The 13,484-nt window shown below is 40.6% G+C and overlaps 1 protein-coding gene across 5 annotated transcripts in view; it reads left to right on the top strand.

Moving 5' to 3' along the window:
• Window positions 1-13,484, top strand: part of apba2b (amyloid beta (A4) precursor protein-binding, family A, member 2b) — a 63,113-nt gene that overhangs the window by 48,120 nt on the left and 1,509 nt on the right. For 4 of the 5 annotated variants that reach the window (XM_075458231.1, XM_075458380.1, XM_075458436.1 and 1 more), the window contains exons 7-13: window positions 1,043-1,078; window positions 4,462-4,548; window positions 7,487-7,672; window positions 8,783-8,962; window positions 11,314-11,526; window positions 11,669-11,788; window positions 12,168-12,308. In XM_075458231.1, the coding sequence (XP_075314346.1) occupies window positions 1,043-1,078; window positions 4,462-4,548; window positions 7,487-7,672; window positions 8,783-8,962; window positions 11,314-11,526; window positions 11,669-11,788; window positions 12,168-12,308 (963 nt within the window). The remainder of the gene's footprint in view (window positions 1-1,042; window positions 1,079-4,461; window positions 4,549-7,486; window positions 7,673-8,782; window positions 8,963-11,313; window positions 11,527-11,668; window positions 11,789-12,167; window positions 12,309-13,484) is intronic. The other variant, XM_075458514.1, reaches the window with a different exon arrangement.

Raw genomic sequence — 13,484 nt, 5'->3', positions numbered from 1 at the left:
TTCCTCTAGGCTGTTGCCAACCCTGCCGTAGCAGTTAAAAGTTTGATGCGACGGCAAGGACAAACACCCACCCTGTAGTCGGAAATGTAAGATAAGAGATCATTTCCTCTAGTAGATGTGGAGGGGGTCAGCAGCTCAACCTCAACCTCACATGGAACAAATGATTTTGAAAGATTACAAAATGATTAGTCTTGAAAAGAGATTACTTATCAAAGTGGATGGCACACACCATGAATACACATCAGCTGTAACTGCCTCCATGTTGATCCAAACTGTTTATTCCAAACATTTCTCTTTTTTCGAGGCAGCCCAGAGAACAAACCTCTAGCACATAGTTTGAATCCTCTCTCAGGGCTTAATCTCCTCCCTGTCCTCTGTGTGTGTTGCTGGTTCTTTTCCAGCGTGCCTTTCCTGCTAATAATGTTTAGACTTTGAGTTGGTAAGAGTGGAGCCCATACACTTAGACTTAATGACTTGTTTTGGGGTTTTTTCTTGGTCGCCTTAATGCGCTTAGAAATGGAGCTGTACCATCTGCCTATATGTTGGCAGGTGCTTCGACCACAAAACCGAGAGATGAATTGAACATCCACAACTAATGGAACAGATTAGACCCTCCTAACAGAGCTTTGTCACAAATGCAGAATCACTGTCTATTCATGTCTTCACGCCTTTGATTTGGTTGTTGAAGAAGCAATTATTACCCTCTGTAATTGCTGTTTTGACATGTATCAGCTAATCAACATGGTAGTGCACAACACTATCTCCAAAACTCTCACACACACACACACGTGCACTGCACAGTCACACACACACACGTGCACTGCACAGTCACACACACTCCCTGTCTCTCTGTCATTCTCCCCGTTTCTTAGATCAGTGGTGGCACACCTGTTGTATGGTTTGGGGCTTTACTGTCTTACCCGCTTTTATTTACCTTCTTAATGTCCTCCTCCTGTTCTTTGTGCTCCTGTATCTGCTGACCTTGCCCCGTCCCAACGCCTGCCTTCCTGCCTGCCTGCCTGCCTGCCTGCCTGTCTGCCAGAGGGTACAGAAGGCTGCCAAAATCAAGAAAAAGGCGGTGTGTAATAAACGGAGCAAAAGGAAGAGCCTCTGGCCACTCTCCTTCCACTCTCACCTTTTCTTTTTCATTGCATTTTTGCCTGTCTGTGTCCTCTCCCATCTGTGCTCATAAAACATCAAAATTGTTGCGCTCAAGTTCAACAATTTTCTTTTCACACGTTTAGTTTTACGTGTTCAGCTAAGTGTAAAGGTGGTGGAAGCTTTCCCAACAGCCCACATAACATTTTTAGAAGACTGTTAAATAAAATGGGCAACATGATGACATTTTTCGATTCAAGGACTTTCTAATCCGATTGCGACTGGGATGCAAGGCAACATTCCTCATTTTAGTAAGGAGCCGCCACAGCCAAATGTACTAACATGAATCCAAAGGCAACCAGTATGGCCACAAGGTAACAGAAGCCATGTCAGATGAACACTACTGTATGTGATAGCTGCAGGCTGTATTTGATGCTGGACTTTTTGAAATACAGAGTCAATTTTGCTCCGGGAATGAGTTCTAAGTACACAGTAATACTTATACGTACACAGAGGTACCCAAAAGTTCATTCATAGTCAGTTACTGTAAATATTTAAGTGTGTGGAAGACGACCGGATCTTTGAAAGGCGTTGAGTTTAAGGCTATGTATTACTTGTTTTGTGCAATTTTAGTAGTGAAGAAAGGTAGATCTGAAGAGATCTGAGCTCTCTAAGAGACGTGGCTTCATTCTCTTCTCTCCTGACCTGTATTTTGTTTTCTCTATTTGCTGTTGTGGGTACATTCAAGTACGTGTAGTATTGATATCAAAACAAAAAAGAACCTCACCTGCCATTCTTGACTTGTAAAGAAAACGCAGCATAATTTCCGTATAACAGCCTGCCTCCTGTGTGCAATAGATGGTCATTTCTGTCTCAACCCCCCCCCCTCTCTTAAATCACAGTGAGTGTACATATCAAGCAGATGGTCTCCGGACCAAATGGCCCATACGCTCTCATGGAAATCTCCTGTGTTCATTGTAAGAACGGTTAAAGTCTCACTTTCATCAGCTTGTTCAGGCAAAGGCTTGGTTGTAGTCATCAATCAGAAAGGCCATTTGATGCAAATTTTAGAGATTTAAGAAAATGTCTTTCATGTTTATCCTTGAAACCGACTGTGTGATGTTTGCTTCCATAATTCACTGGTATTGAATCCATTCTCCTAAATTCCAGTGAAACATTCTCTGAGCCCCTGGCTGTAGCACAAATCAAAGCCATGATCGATCCTCCCCGTTCTTAGAGGTGTTCTATCATGAAATTCTGCTGCCTTTTTTCTCTCTAATCCTACCTTTGCTCATTGCAGCCAGAGTTCAATTTTCACTTTATCCCTCCACAGGACTCGTTTCCAGAATGCGTCAGGTCTGTTCAGCGAAACAGAGTCTGGAAAATCTTACTCGGTCTTTGCAGTCAAGAGGGCTGGGCAGTGCCTTCCGAGTAAATCAAGAAGCAATTGTCCTGGATATTTTTCTTGATCTCACAGGCCTCACGTTGCCTCTGAAAAACAAACAGAAGAAGCAATGTCTTTACTCTTCTCTAATGGCCTTTTCCTGCTTTTATCAGACTGGTTATTCGAATTTTCAGGGTGCTGTCTGGTCGCTCAGAGGAGCCCATTGTTGCTAACTGATACCTATAAAGCTTTGACATTTGCATCAGTTTGTGTTATGTAACTATGACTTAACAAATCATGGCCCTTACGCGCTAATCAGGGTTAGCCGTCAGTATCTGAAAGCTCTCATCTTTAGCTCCCAAATGTTTGCATAATTATGTTTTCTCTAGTTTGTTGAAAAAAATAAATAAATAAAATAAAATAAAAATTATATATATATATATATATATATATATAAAAGAAATCTAACTTACTAATATGAACTGAAAATTTAAAAAAAAAGACCGTTTCATCCTTTATTTGATGCCTGGAAATTAGTTATTCTTCAGTTGACTGTGAAAGTACAACACATATACAGGTGGTATCAACCACTCACCCAAGCTGTGACAGATGATACATGATTCCTGCATTTAGAGGCTTATTTTACAGTGATTTTTAGTTTTTCTACAGATGTTAATAGCATTAAATTTGAAAAGCAGTTGAAAGCTAATTTCAGTTTATTGTCTTTAACAGAAAAATCGGGGGCTTTTAAAGGTTTGTTAGTCTCACGTGAATAGATCCGTCGAGCAGTTGGCACAGATTATTAACATAAGTATACTAAGATAACTGGAAGTGATATGAATAAATGAAAATGCACACCTTTTATTTTTCTGGAGAGAGCAGCAAGAAATGATCCAAAACGCATTCCTTCTGCAGCAACTTAATTTTCCCAAAGTGAGTTGAATTATGCATTTAGCAGATTATCAGTCAGTACATGCCAGTTATTTAGCAAAATGGGCCTAGATTTCACCAGCCATAGCGGAAGCTCATATCCCACCTCTTTATTCTGAGTCACTGTGGCGGGAATCCATATCTATAAACAACCACTCGCGTTTATGGTAAAATGTTATGAGAAGCTGAGCAGAGCTTCAGTCAAAAATCATTAAAACTTATTTTTTTTATTGTTTAGATGTACAGGCAGAGGTCCATCATAGAAGCTGAACAATATGGCTGCAGCCATTAATGCTCATCGCCTAAATGAGCTAAGTCCATATGTTTCTGTGCTCTGAAGTCCTCATCTGTTCTGTGGGGGGGGGGCAAGACCATTTCCTCTGAAGTGAAAACAGCAAAGGGAATGCAGTTTCATCCAAAACATAAAATAGCAACCCCTGTTCAAGTCTTTTTCTGTTTTTACCTACCTATTCATATATATGGATTTTGACCGTTGCAGACCACAGCTGGTTCAGCCTTTATAACATAAACCATTAAACTGCAGTAATATGGGTTTTATTTCTTTATCACCCTGGCCTTATTTTGAATGCAAAAGGCAGTCTTAATGAAACTAGAACAAATAGAATTTTATTAGTCTGCTGCTCGGAGTGATTAGAGGGAAATGTTCGCAGGCTTGTTCTGATCTCTCTGGTGTAAGAGCCAGCTGGTGGGGGTTTAGTGTTAAGCTGTTTCTCGTTTACACGCCAGCTCACGGTCCTCATGCCAGGGCAGCTGATGTGAACCGTCACCACTGCCAATTTTCTTCTCTTTTTTCCAGTCGTTTCCACCTCACCTTTACACTTAATAACTTGTCCATCTGACAAGTGTTTCCCCAGCTGGAGACTGAACTAAACATGCATGCATTTTGAATATCTACACCAAGACTTTCCTGCATTCAACACCAACATATTTTGAAACAGCAGTGCTCGAAGTGAATAATCAAGTTTGTTTCAAAGATCTTTTTTTAAGGTGGTGACTTGACCAGCTCTTTTGTTTGTATGTTCCTTCAGAGTGCCGACGGAGATGCTCAGACTCTCACTGAGGTTGATCTGTTTATCTCCACCCAGAGGATCAAAGTGCTCAATGCAGACTCACAAGTAAGTAGTTGATGTTTCTGTCCAGAGTGCACTTCCTCACCTGTGAGATTAAAAAGCAGCTTTCCTTGAAAAAAGAACACACAGTACTTTTCATAACTGCAGTTTACTGCTGACGCCGGATGCATCTCATAAAATAACAGCTCCTGTTTGTTTAATCTCATGATGCCAGTCAGAACTTCTGTAGTCAGAAGATAAGAATAGACTCTCCAAATCATCCAAAGGGCTCAAACTTCTGCTCAGCACTGACTTGTTCTTGTATCAGACTGTTTTTAGAATGAATATCAAATCCCCTTTTTGTTCTAATGAAAAGAAAAACAGTTATTTCATATACTCCTAATCCAATTTCTTTCACAAAACCTCTCTCCACTCAGATAGAAACTTCCCCAAAGGTAATTTTAGCTGTATCGTAAGCTGCTGTGTGGAGGAGCAGTTGCACTCCAGAGAGCTCTGCAGACCACGAGGAGAGCAGCAAAAGTTAAACATATATGTGACAGATGATTCATTTGCAGTATTTCAGTCTTATCTGTGGTCTGGCCATCTGAACAGTGTCAGAATGTGTGAGTGTGGGCAGCCGCCTGGCAGATTATAACGTGCTGCAATGCAGTGCCTGTCTTCCTCCCTTTACCATCTGGTCGCAACTGGTCCTGGCACTTTTGAAAAAGCAGTCCAAGGTAAAAAGCCCTCCTTCCGCTATTCCAAACTTTATGGAGCCTGCATGGGGGTCCCCCATACTTTGATTCATTATGAGAACAAGTCCAAAGTTGGACTGGAGCGGCAACATTAATTAAACTTGTCTAATAAAACCGCCACTGGGTTTATAAAATGGACAAAACTGCAATGGAGTTCAGCATATTATCATAAGCTTGAACAAATACGGCTTCCTCTCAGCAAACCCACGCATTCTTTGAAGTTCAGATCTTCTATAAGCTGTTGTTTCATTATAAAGTAAATGCCTCATGCAGTCTACATTATTACGCTCATCCATGATTAGACTGAGTGAACAAACAAGATTAAACTATGAAATCAACACGAACACCTAAGATATTTTTTGTGCACCTTTTCAGAATGATCAGATAAACAAGGTCTATAAACGCTCTACTTCACCCAGGCGTTACTGGGCTTTAACCTGATTATACAGCTGGGATCCATGCAATCAAAGGAAGACCTGTTTGTGCTTTATTGAGTGTGCTTTTATCTCATTCTCCCCCCTAAATGGGTGATTCAGCTGGCAAAGAACTTAATTAAAGATGCTACAAACAGGCTCTTTATAATTTTCAAATAAGAAAAGGAGCTCACATTTTGGAGATGGCATAACCATCAGCAACAAGTCTTACTGCACCATCTTGTAAGAAGCTTCAACACAATCTTGTATTTATAGAACATTTATTTGTCTCTTTTTGTGGTTTTCTTTCTGGAGTTACAGTCGTCTGAAAAAGAAAGTACACCCTTGTAGAATCCCTTTTCAGCAGCAGTTTAATGTACGACATTATCAGTCTTGCATGTTGTTGTGGAAGAATTTTCGTCCACTCTTCTTTACAATGTTGCTTCAGCTGATTAAAGTATGCTCACATTTTTTTCCGCACAGCTCTCCTCTGGTCCCTCCACAATATTTTAATCAGGTTGAGATCTGGACTTTCACTTGGCTGTAGCGAAACTTTGATTTATGAATTCAGCTATCCGATCATAAAATATCTGGTGTGCTTGGAATCGTTGTCCCTTATCATGACCTAATTTCATCCAAGCTTTAGCTGTTGGACAGATGGCCTCACATTTGACTCTGTAACACTTTGGTATGCAGAGGAGGTCACGGTCGACTCAATGACTGCAAGGTACCCAGGTCCCGTGGCTGCAGAACAAGCCCAAATCCTCACCCCTCCAACTCACCACAACCAGAAGTGTTGTGTTTTGTTCATATGCGGCTTTCCAAACCTCAGCTGTGCTGCCATGCTCTGTTTAGAGAGAAGAAGCTTTTTCCTGTCAAGTTCTTCCAAATAAGTCCTACTTGTGAAGTCTTTTCAGTCTCTCTGATTACACTGTCATTAACATAACATTAACATGCAAATTATGGCTTTATTTTTTTTCTAAGTTTCTCTGAGCATTGTGGAGTCTTGTAACCTCGAGCCGAACTTGCTGGGAAGATTGACAACTGCCTTGGCTGTTTTCCACGTTTGGATTATCTTTGTATCACTGTAGAAGGATGGATGTTCCTCTAAATTATTGCTAACATCTTTTTTCCTTTTGGCATTTTGTTAACACACCTGAACGCTCCAGACAGAGGTGCTCACACCTGCTGATGATCAATTAATCGGGTGCGTTTGATAAGCAGCACCTGGCTGCTACTTACCCTCAGCAAGGTTGTACTTTGTTTTTCCCACGCTGCTTCTGCATTTTGGCTTGTTTTTTTTTTTATAAATAAATGATAACACTGTGTAATATGTCATGTGTTGTTCACCTGAGGTTGTATTTACTTATTTTAAGACCTGGTTTTTTATGTCCTCCTGAAACAAATCTTAGAATTGAAAGAGGGTGTACTTTGTTTTTCACACGTCCTTCTGTCAAATTTCTATTGTTCTACATTTAATTGCCATTGAATGTGATTCTAGTGTAGATTGTAATACACCTGCTCGTCCCCAGTAACTGTGAATTGAGATTTGTACCGATGACATCATCAGGTTTTGTGGAATTGAAAACATTAAAACAGTAAATGTCCATGTAGTCAAATATTTAATTTCTTGCAGATACCAGCAGGAGGTGAATTATTTTTTTTTTTCATTTCACGGCTCATACATTCTGTAATCGCAGTAATCCTGGTTGCCGTCACGTATGTCGACATCATCATCACAGTCTTTAGCTCTGATATTCAGCTCATAAATTCACCCTTTCAACCTGCATTTAACCGTGGGCCTCATTTCTGATGTTTTGGTTGCCCTGCCGACAGGAAGCGATGATGGACAATGCCCTGCGCACCATCTCCTACATCGCTGACATTGGGAACATTGTGGTTCTGATGGCGCGACGCAGAATGCCTCGAACAGCCTCGCAGGACTGTATCGAAACTACACCTGGTGCACCCGAGGCAAAGAAGCAGTACAAGATGATTTGCCATGTCTTTGAGTCTGAGGATGTAAGTGATGTTACACAGATCGCAGTTAGTCAACGAAGGTGTTTATTGTTATTTTTCACATCGTCGAAGATTCCTTTGTCGTCAGAAGATAGTGAGGAGAGGACAGATGTGGTTACCTTGATACTTTTTTCAGCTTCCCATGTTTGCTCTGCAGTGTTGTAAACGTTGTCACTCATGATCAGAGCAACGCACTGATGTACAAAGATGTTCGTTAGCTGGGCAGTTTTGATTTCATTTATTTATTTTCATCCCATGGAGCTGCTGCTTGCCTTGCTGAAGCAGATTCTGTAAGACTTGGCAGCACGAACAAGGTAGCATCAAGGAGCCGGCCGCTCAGTCTCTGTGCCAATTGGTAAAAAGGCTGCAGTCCAATCTGTCCACTCTTCATCCAATTCTGCAGCCAGGTTTTAAAGGCCGGACGGAGTTCTAATAGAACCATTCAGCTGCTCTTCTATCAACAAATAAACTGTTTCTATTTTTGTAGCTTCACTGGCTTTATTCAGTGTTTCCTGTTCTGCTTTTTGTTTTTGTTGTGCAAAACTAATTCACAGTGCATAGTTGGGACTCCACAAATTCTGCAGCAGGTTTACAAATATAGAACTGAGTAAAGATAAGATTTAGCTTCCTTAACATTACTGCTGCTTTATAATAACAAATCGCTGATACTGTAAATCCCCTTTTCCTTTATGTTGTCAATGTGTAGAAGTAGTCCTGCTTCAAAGAGCTGGATATCTTTGTCTTCTTTAGCTAATATTTAATAGGATGATATTGTATATCATTGCATGATTTTGTGTGGATTGGATTTTACAGCCTGTTCTCCTCATTAATCATCACTCCTTCTAAATGGAACAAAAGGAAAGTGTACCTGTCCTCTTCAATGAGAACAAATAGCTTATAGCAGAGAAAATCAATTCATATTAAGCCTCAACATATTCTTGGCACTCACAGAGCCATTGCTGTTTGATGCCACAGAATGCTTTTCATTGCTGAATTGTTATTTATACGTGTATCAGTGAGGATTAGATTTTGAGGCTCAAACAAAACGGCAAATCAAGATCGCAAACATGTGTTTTACATAATGATTCCTGCTTTTTCTTTTTTTGTCTTCAGGCTCAGCTCATCGCTCAGTCCATCGGCCAGGCGTTCAGCGTGGCATACCAGGAGTTCCTGAGAGCCAACGGCATCAACCCCGAGGACCTGAGTCAGAAGGAGTACAGTGACATCATCAACACCCAGGAAATGTACAATGATGACCTCATTCACTTCTCCAACTCTGAAAACTGCAAAGAGGTTGGTGTATTAAGTGTGCACCACAGGAATTAATGCCGCACGCACGTTTCTCTGCACTTGTATTATTTGTGTCAATACAGGAAATAAGATAGAAATGAGGTTTTAAAAAAAATGCGGCACACATTCCCACTCATGCTGCAGGGCCATCAGGGAAACATGCAGCTGTTGTAGTTGTTAACTAATTTGACAGATTAAGAGGCAGATGGTACAGTAAAATCCACTCGTAGCCCGTCAGGCTCGGCTTTTTCTTCTGTAGCACTTCCTCTTCTGCTAACTCTGTGGCCTGGAAACATTACTGAAGGCTTTTGGAGATTTTAGAAGCTGTAAACTGTTTCTTCTGTGTGAGCAGAGAGGCTGCACTAACGCTACAGCCCACATGCTACGTTAGAGGCATTAGACTAATTTGTAGTGAAAGGAGAGCAGGGCCGTCTGGAAGAACTAGAGCTTCCTGAACTTCTTAACTGGGCTGAGAACAAATTCTTGTCTGAGAGTTCATGTGCACACCAGCAGCCTCAGACAGTCAAAAGAATGGGAAGAGGAGAACTGATTAAAACAGTAGTGAAAGAAAGATATGGCGAGCTGCAATCCAAATCTATGTCGGATTTACTGGGTATGAGATATATGAATTATTTTCTTAATAGACACAAAGTGCTTTATAGCATATTGCCCATGTTCTACCTTTATACTAATATTACTGTGCAGGGCTTCACACTCCGTTCATGATGCCCTCCTTAAAGCTCCAGTAGAAGACATGGTAATTATTTGCTACATGAGAGTCATTTACAAACACTGACCCCATTTGAGACAATCGAGTGAAATTAAACAGTTCAGGCATGATTGCTGACAAAAGATCATTTCAGATTCTGAGTTACTGGGATAGGTGAGGTGTAGATTGATTGAGTTCATTAATGTCCACGTTAATACTGTGAGGTTTTTTTTTACCTTTCTACAATTATTAATTTGTCCTATACACTGCACATAGTAGCTGTTTCCCGCTTCCATGTGTTTAAATATGCACGCGCGTTGTATTGCAAATAACTACAAAAACCTTAAAGGAAGAGGGGGGCAAAAATGAAAAAAAAAACAGAGATAAAGAAAGGACAAAGCACTGTATTTATATGTGCCACAGAAGTAACTTCAGTGAAAAAAACCATTACGACTTCTGGCTTGATTTAAGATAAAAAACCTGAAGTATTCTGAAAAACAGTCTGGTTGTTTAAACCTCTAAGTAGTTTCCTGGACATCAGCGACCTATTTTTGTGAGTTGATAGGGCGAATTATATAATTATCTTTAAACACATCTACGCACGTTTAGATCTGTTCGAGTTCAACCATTCATGTTGTTTTACTGAAACCATGAGCAGCAATGTATGATTCATTCTGATCTACTTTGTATTGGATGTAATGTTTTATTATTCATGAATATTCACAGATGGGGGAAAATAAGGACAATGTTTGAACCAATGCAGTCATTTTTTTAGGCTTATGCTAAAGGTGTCATCTTTCAACCTTTAACATTTAGTTTCTCTCTTCTTGTAAGAGGTTGAGGAATTTAAAAGAACATTTTAATCACCCTCCATTTGTTAGTGGTCATCACCAGGTCTACCTCAGACACATTGGATACCAGAGGGCAATGATGTGGTGTGTTCAGGGTAGTTTTCTTCTGGGTTTTTTTGTATTTGTAAATTGACCTTTAGGATGAAGGACAGAGAGATTCAAGAGAGAATCAATTTATGGACAATCCCCACAGAAAGCAGTGTTCAGTTTAAACTAATCCAGTGAGTTTAAGGGGTCAAGGTAGGTCACTGCATTATTGCAACAATGCTATAAATCCAGTGGTGCAGTGCTGCTGATTGATTTGCAACTTTGCCTGCAACAGTCTTATGCAACCAGAGGTATTAATCCTCCTCTGTAGAAAACATTTCTAAATCTCCTGCTGATGCCAGCTCTGCCATCTGAGCTCCAGGACTGCTGTTATACCACAGATTCCTGCTCTGATCCATAAAACAGAGCAAGAAAAAAAAAAAAAATCAAATTTTTCCTGTGTACACGAATCATCTTGTTTAGAGCGATAATGAATTCTTTACGCGCTCTTCGGCAACCTGTGACTGAACAATACGCTGTTTAAGTTGATTACAGCGCATTGTCTTAAGATGAGAAAAGACTGCAGCAAACAGATGTTTTTGACACAAAATTAGGATGAAGCAGTTTTTTTATTTTTTTATGTAATCGTACGGGGTTGTAGGCTCAGTCAGCTTTCTGTGTGCCCCGGTGTTGTTGTTCTGATTGTGGTGTGTGAGTTTCTCTTCACGATGAATTATTGAAATGACCGATAATCTGGCTCCCCGCAGCTGCAGCTGGAGAAGAGTAAAGGGGAGATTCTTGGTGTGGTGATCGTGGAGTCCGGCTGGGGCTCCATCCTGCCCACAGTTATCTTAGCCAACATGATGAACGGCGGTCCGGCAGCTCGTTCTGGCAAGCTCAGCATCGGAGACCAGATCATGTCCATCAACAACACCAGCCTCGTGGGGCTGCCGCTCGCCACCTGTCAGGGAATCATTAAGGTACAGAGACACCGAGGATGTGCACACCAGTGTGGCTGGAGGAGGCAGCTGAGGCAATGAAACGCATCATAAAGCTTAACTTTCATTCAACCTCGTGGTTCATTTTGTGTTTAATGTTTGTGTTCGCCTCTCTGTGATGAAGGGCTTAAAGAACCAAGTTCAGGTGAAAATGAACATTGTCAGCTGTCCCCCAGTGACCACCGTCCTCATCAAGAGACCAGACCTGAAGTATCAGCTGGGCTTCAGTGTCCAGAATGGCATCGTAAGTATTTTAATTTTAGGTTGGGCGTTATCAACAGAATATGTCAGCAGGTTGTGTTCTCATGAATAAATTGTTAGCTGTGTGTTTCGTGTGCATGTTTCACATTACCGAGTGCGTTAAGATTAATCTGCTCATTATCTCACTTCCTGTGTACTCGGTACACCATTTAAACACCTATCAGTATGTGATAAATTGCTGTTTTGATTCAGGCAATGTTTATAAACCAACCAATACAGCATCATCAGTTCTGTCTATTTTAAATAGTGTCACCATATTGCTGTATTTCTGTTATTTTACCCATTGCTGGCACCGCTTTAGACTTTAGTACCAAGTACTTATAAACACGGAGACACTCTGTTGCGTGTGTTTCACCCTGCAGATATGCAGCCTGATGCGGGGAGGCATCGCCGAGCGAGGAGGCGTCCGCGTGGGTCACAGGATCATCGAGATCAACGGGCAGAGTGTGGTGGCCACAGCACATGAGAAGATTGTTCAGGCGCTCTCTAACTCCGTTGGCGAGGTCAAACTGATGCTGCAAACAAAACCACATACACGATAAGTTCCACGTGCAGGTTTACAGATATAATGCAACAAATACTAAGATATTTACTTTCAGTGGACTCTCACACAGAAATGTTCAGCATATCACGCTGTACCAGGGAAGAATGAATACAGACAGTCCACTGATTTTATGCAGCAAGCGTTCTCATTACAAAGAGTACTGTTTACTTTAGAAAACTGTTTGGTTACTTTAACTTTTGGTCGTATGCCGCACATTTGAACTGAAAACCTGCCACACAAATGGGATAAAACGATAAAGTCGATTTTTGGGATATCTCAACCAGTTCTGCTCGATTTTGATTGTATTTACTTTTTTTTTCAAATGTGTCCTGAAGTGAAATTTAGTTTTGTAAAATACTAGATTAGTGGAGCAGCCACGGGCAAACATATCACATAGTTTCCCAAAACAAAAACACAAAAAGCCTCCAGAATTATACGATGAATGTTAAATCTGTCCCAAGTAACCACAGATGTAATTTTTTATATAAATGGTTTGTTGTGGATTATATTTCATGACAAGAGTCTGAATCCAAGGCTGAATTAACTAATTTACTACACATGACTACAGAAACCCACCAAAGGAATTTTTTAAATATCCTTTGGCAACTTTTTTCTACTTCTTATATGTAAGTTTGGACATGGTGTGAAACATATAAATGAGAATGGCATTCAGGAATTTGAACAAATGAAATGTTAAAACTGAAATTTCATTGCCATTTGTGTATGCTAAGTGAACTTGATGGCAGCAAAGCGTTGTAAAAAGACTGGAAAAGTTATGGGATGGGTAAAAAAGCCACACACAGAGACAAACATGGTTGTACATATCACCACGCACCAGGTCATTAGCATGATTGGGAATAAAAAAAGCTCCCCACAAAGGCTGCATCTGTCAGAAGTAAAGATGTGGAAGAGTTCACTACTCTGGCAGACTGCACGGTCAAATAGTAAATCATTTAATCACAATGTGTCTGAGCATAAAGTGGTGAATGGCTGTAAAACAATGTGTAAGTGAAGGATGATTTAACAGAAGAGACCCTGAACCGTTGAGCAGCTGGAATCACATGTCAACCAAGAATGGGAAATAATTCATAAAACTACAGAAATGACTCTTCAGATGATGTCCATCACAGGCCCA

Source organism: Odontesthes bonariensis, chromosome 1, assembly GCF_027942865.1.
Source record: "Odontesthes bonariensis isolate fOdoBon6 chromosome 1, fOdoBon6.hap1, whole genome shotgun sequence".
NCBI classification, from domain to species: Eukaryota; Metazoa; Chordata; class Actinopteri; order Atheriniformes; family Atherinopsidae; genus Odontesthes; species Odontesthes bonariensis.
This window is presented reverse-complemented; position numbering and strand designations above follow the sequence as displayed.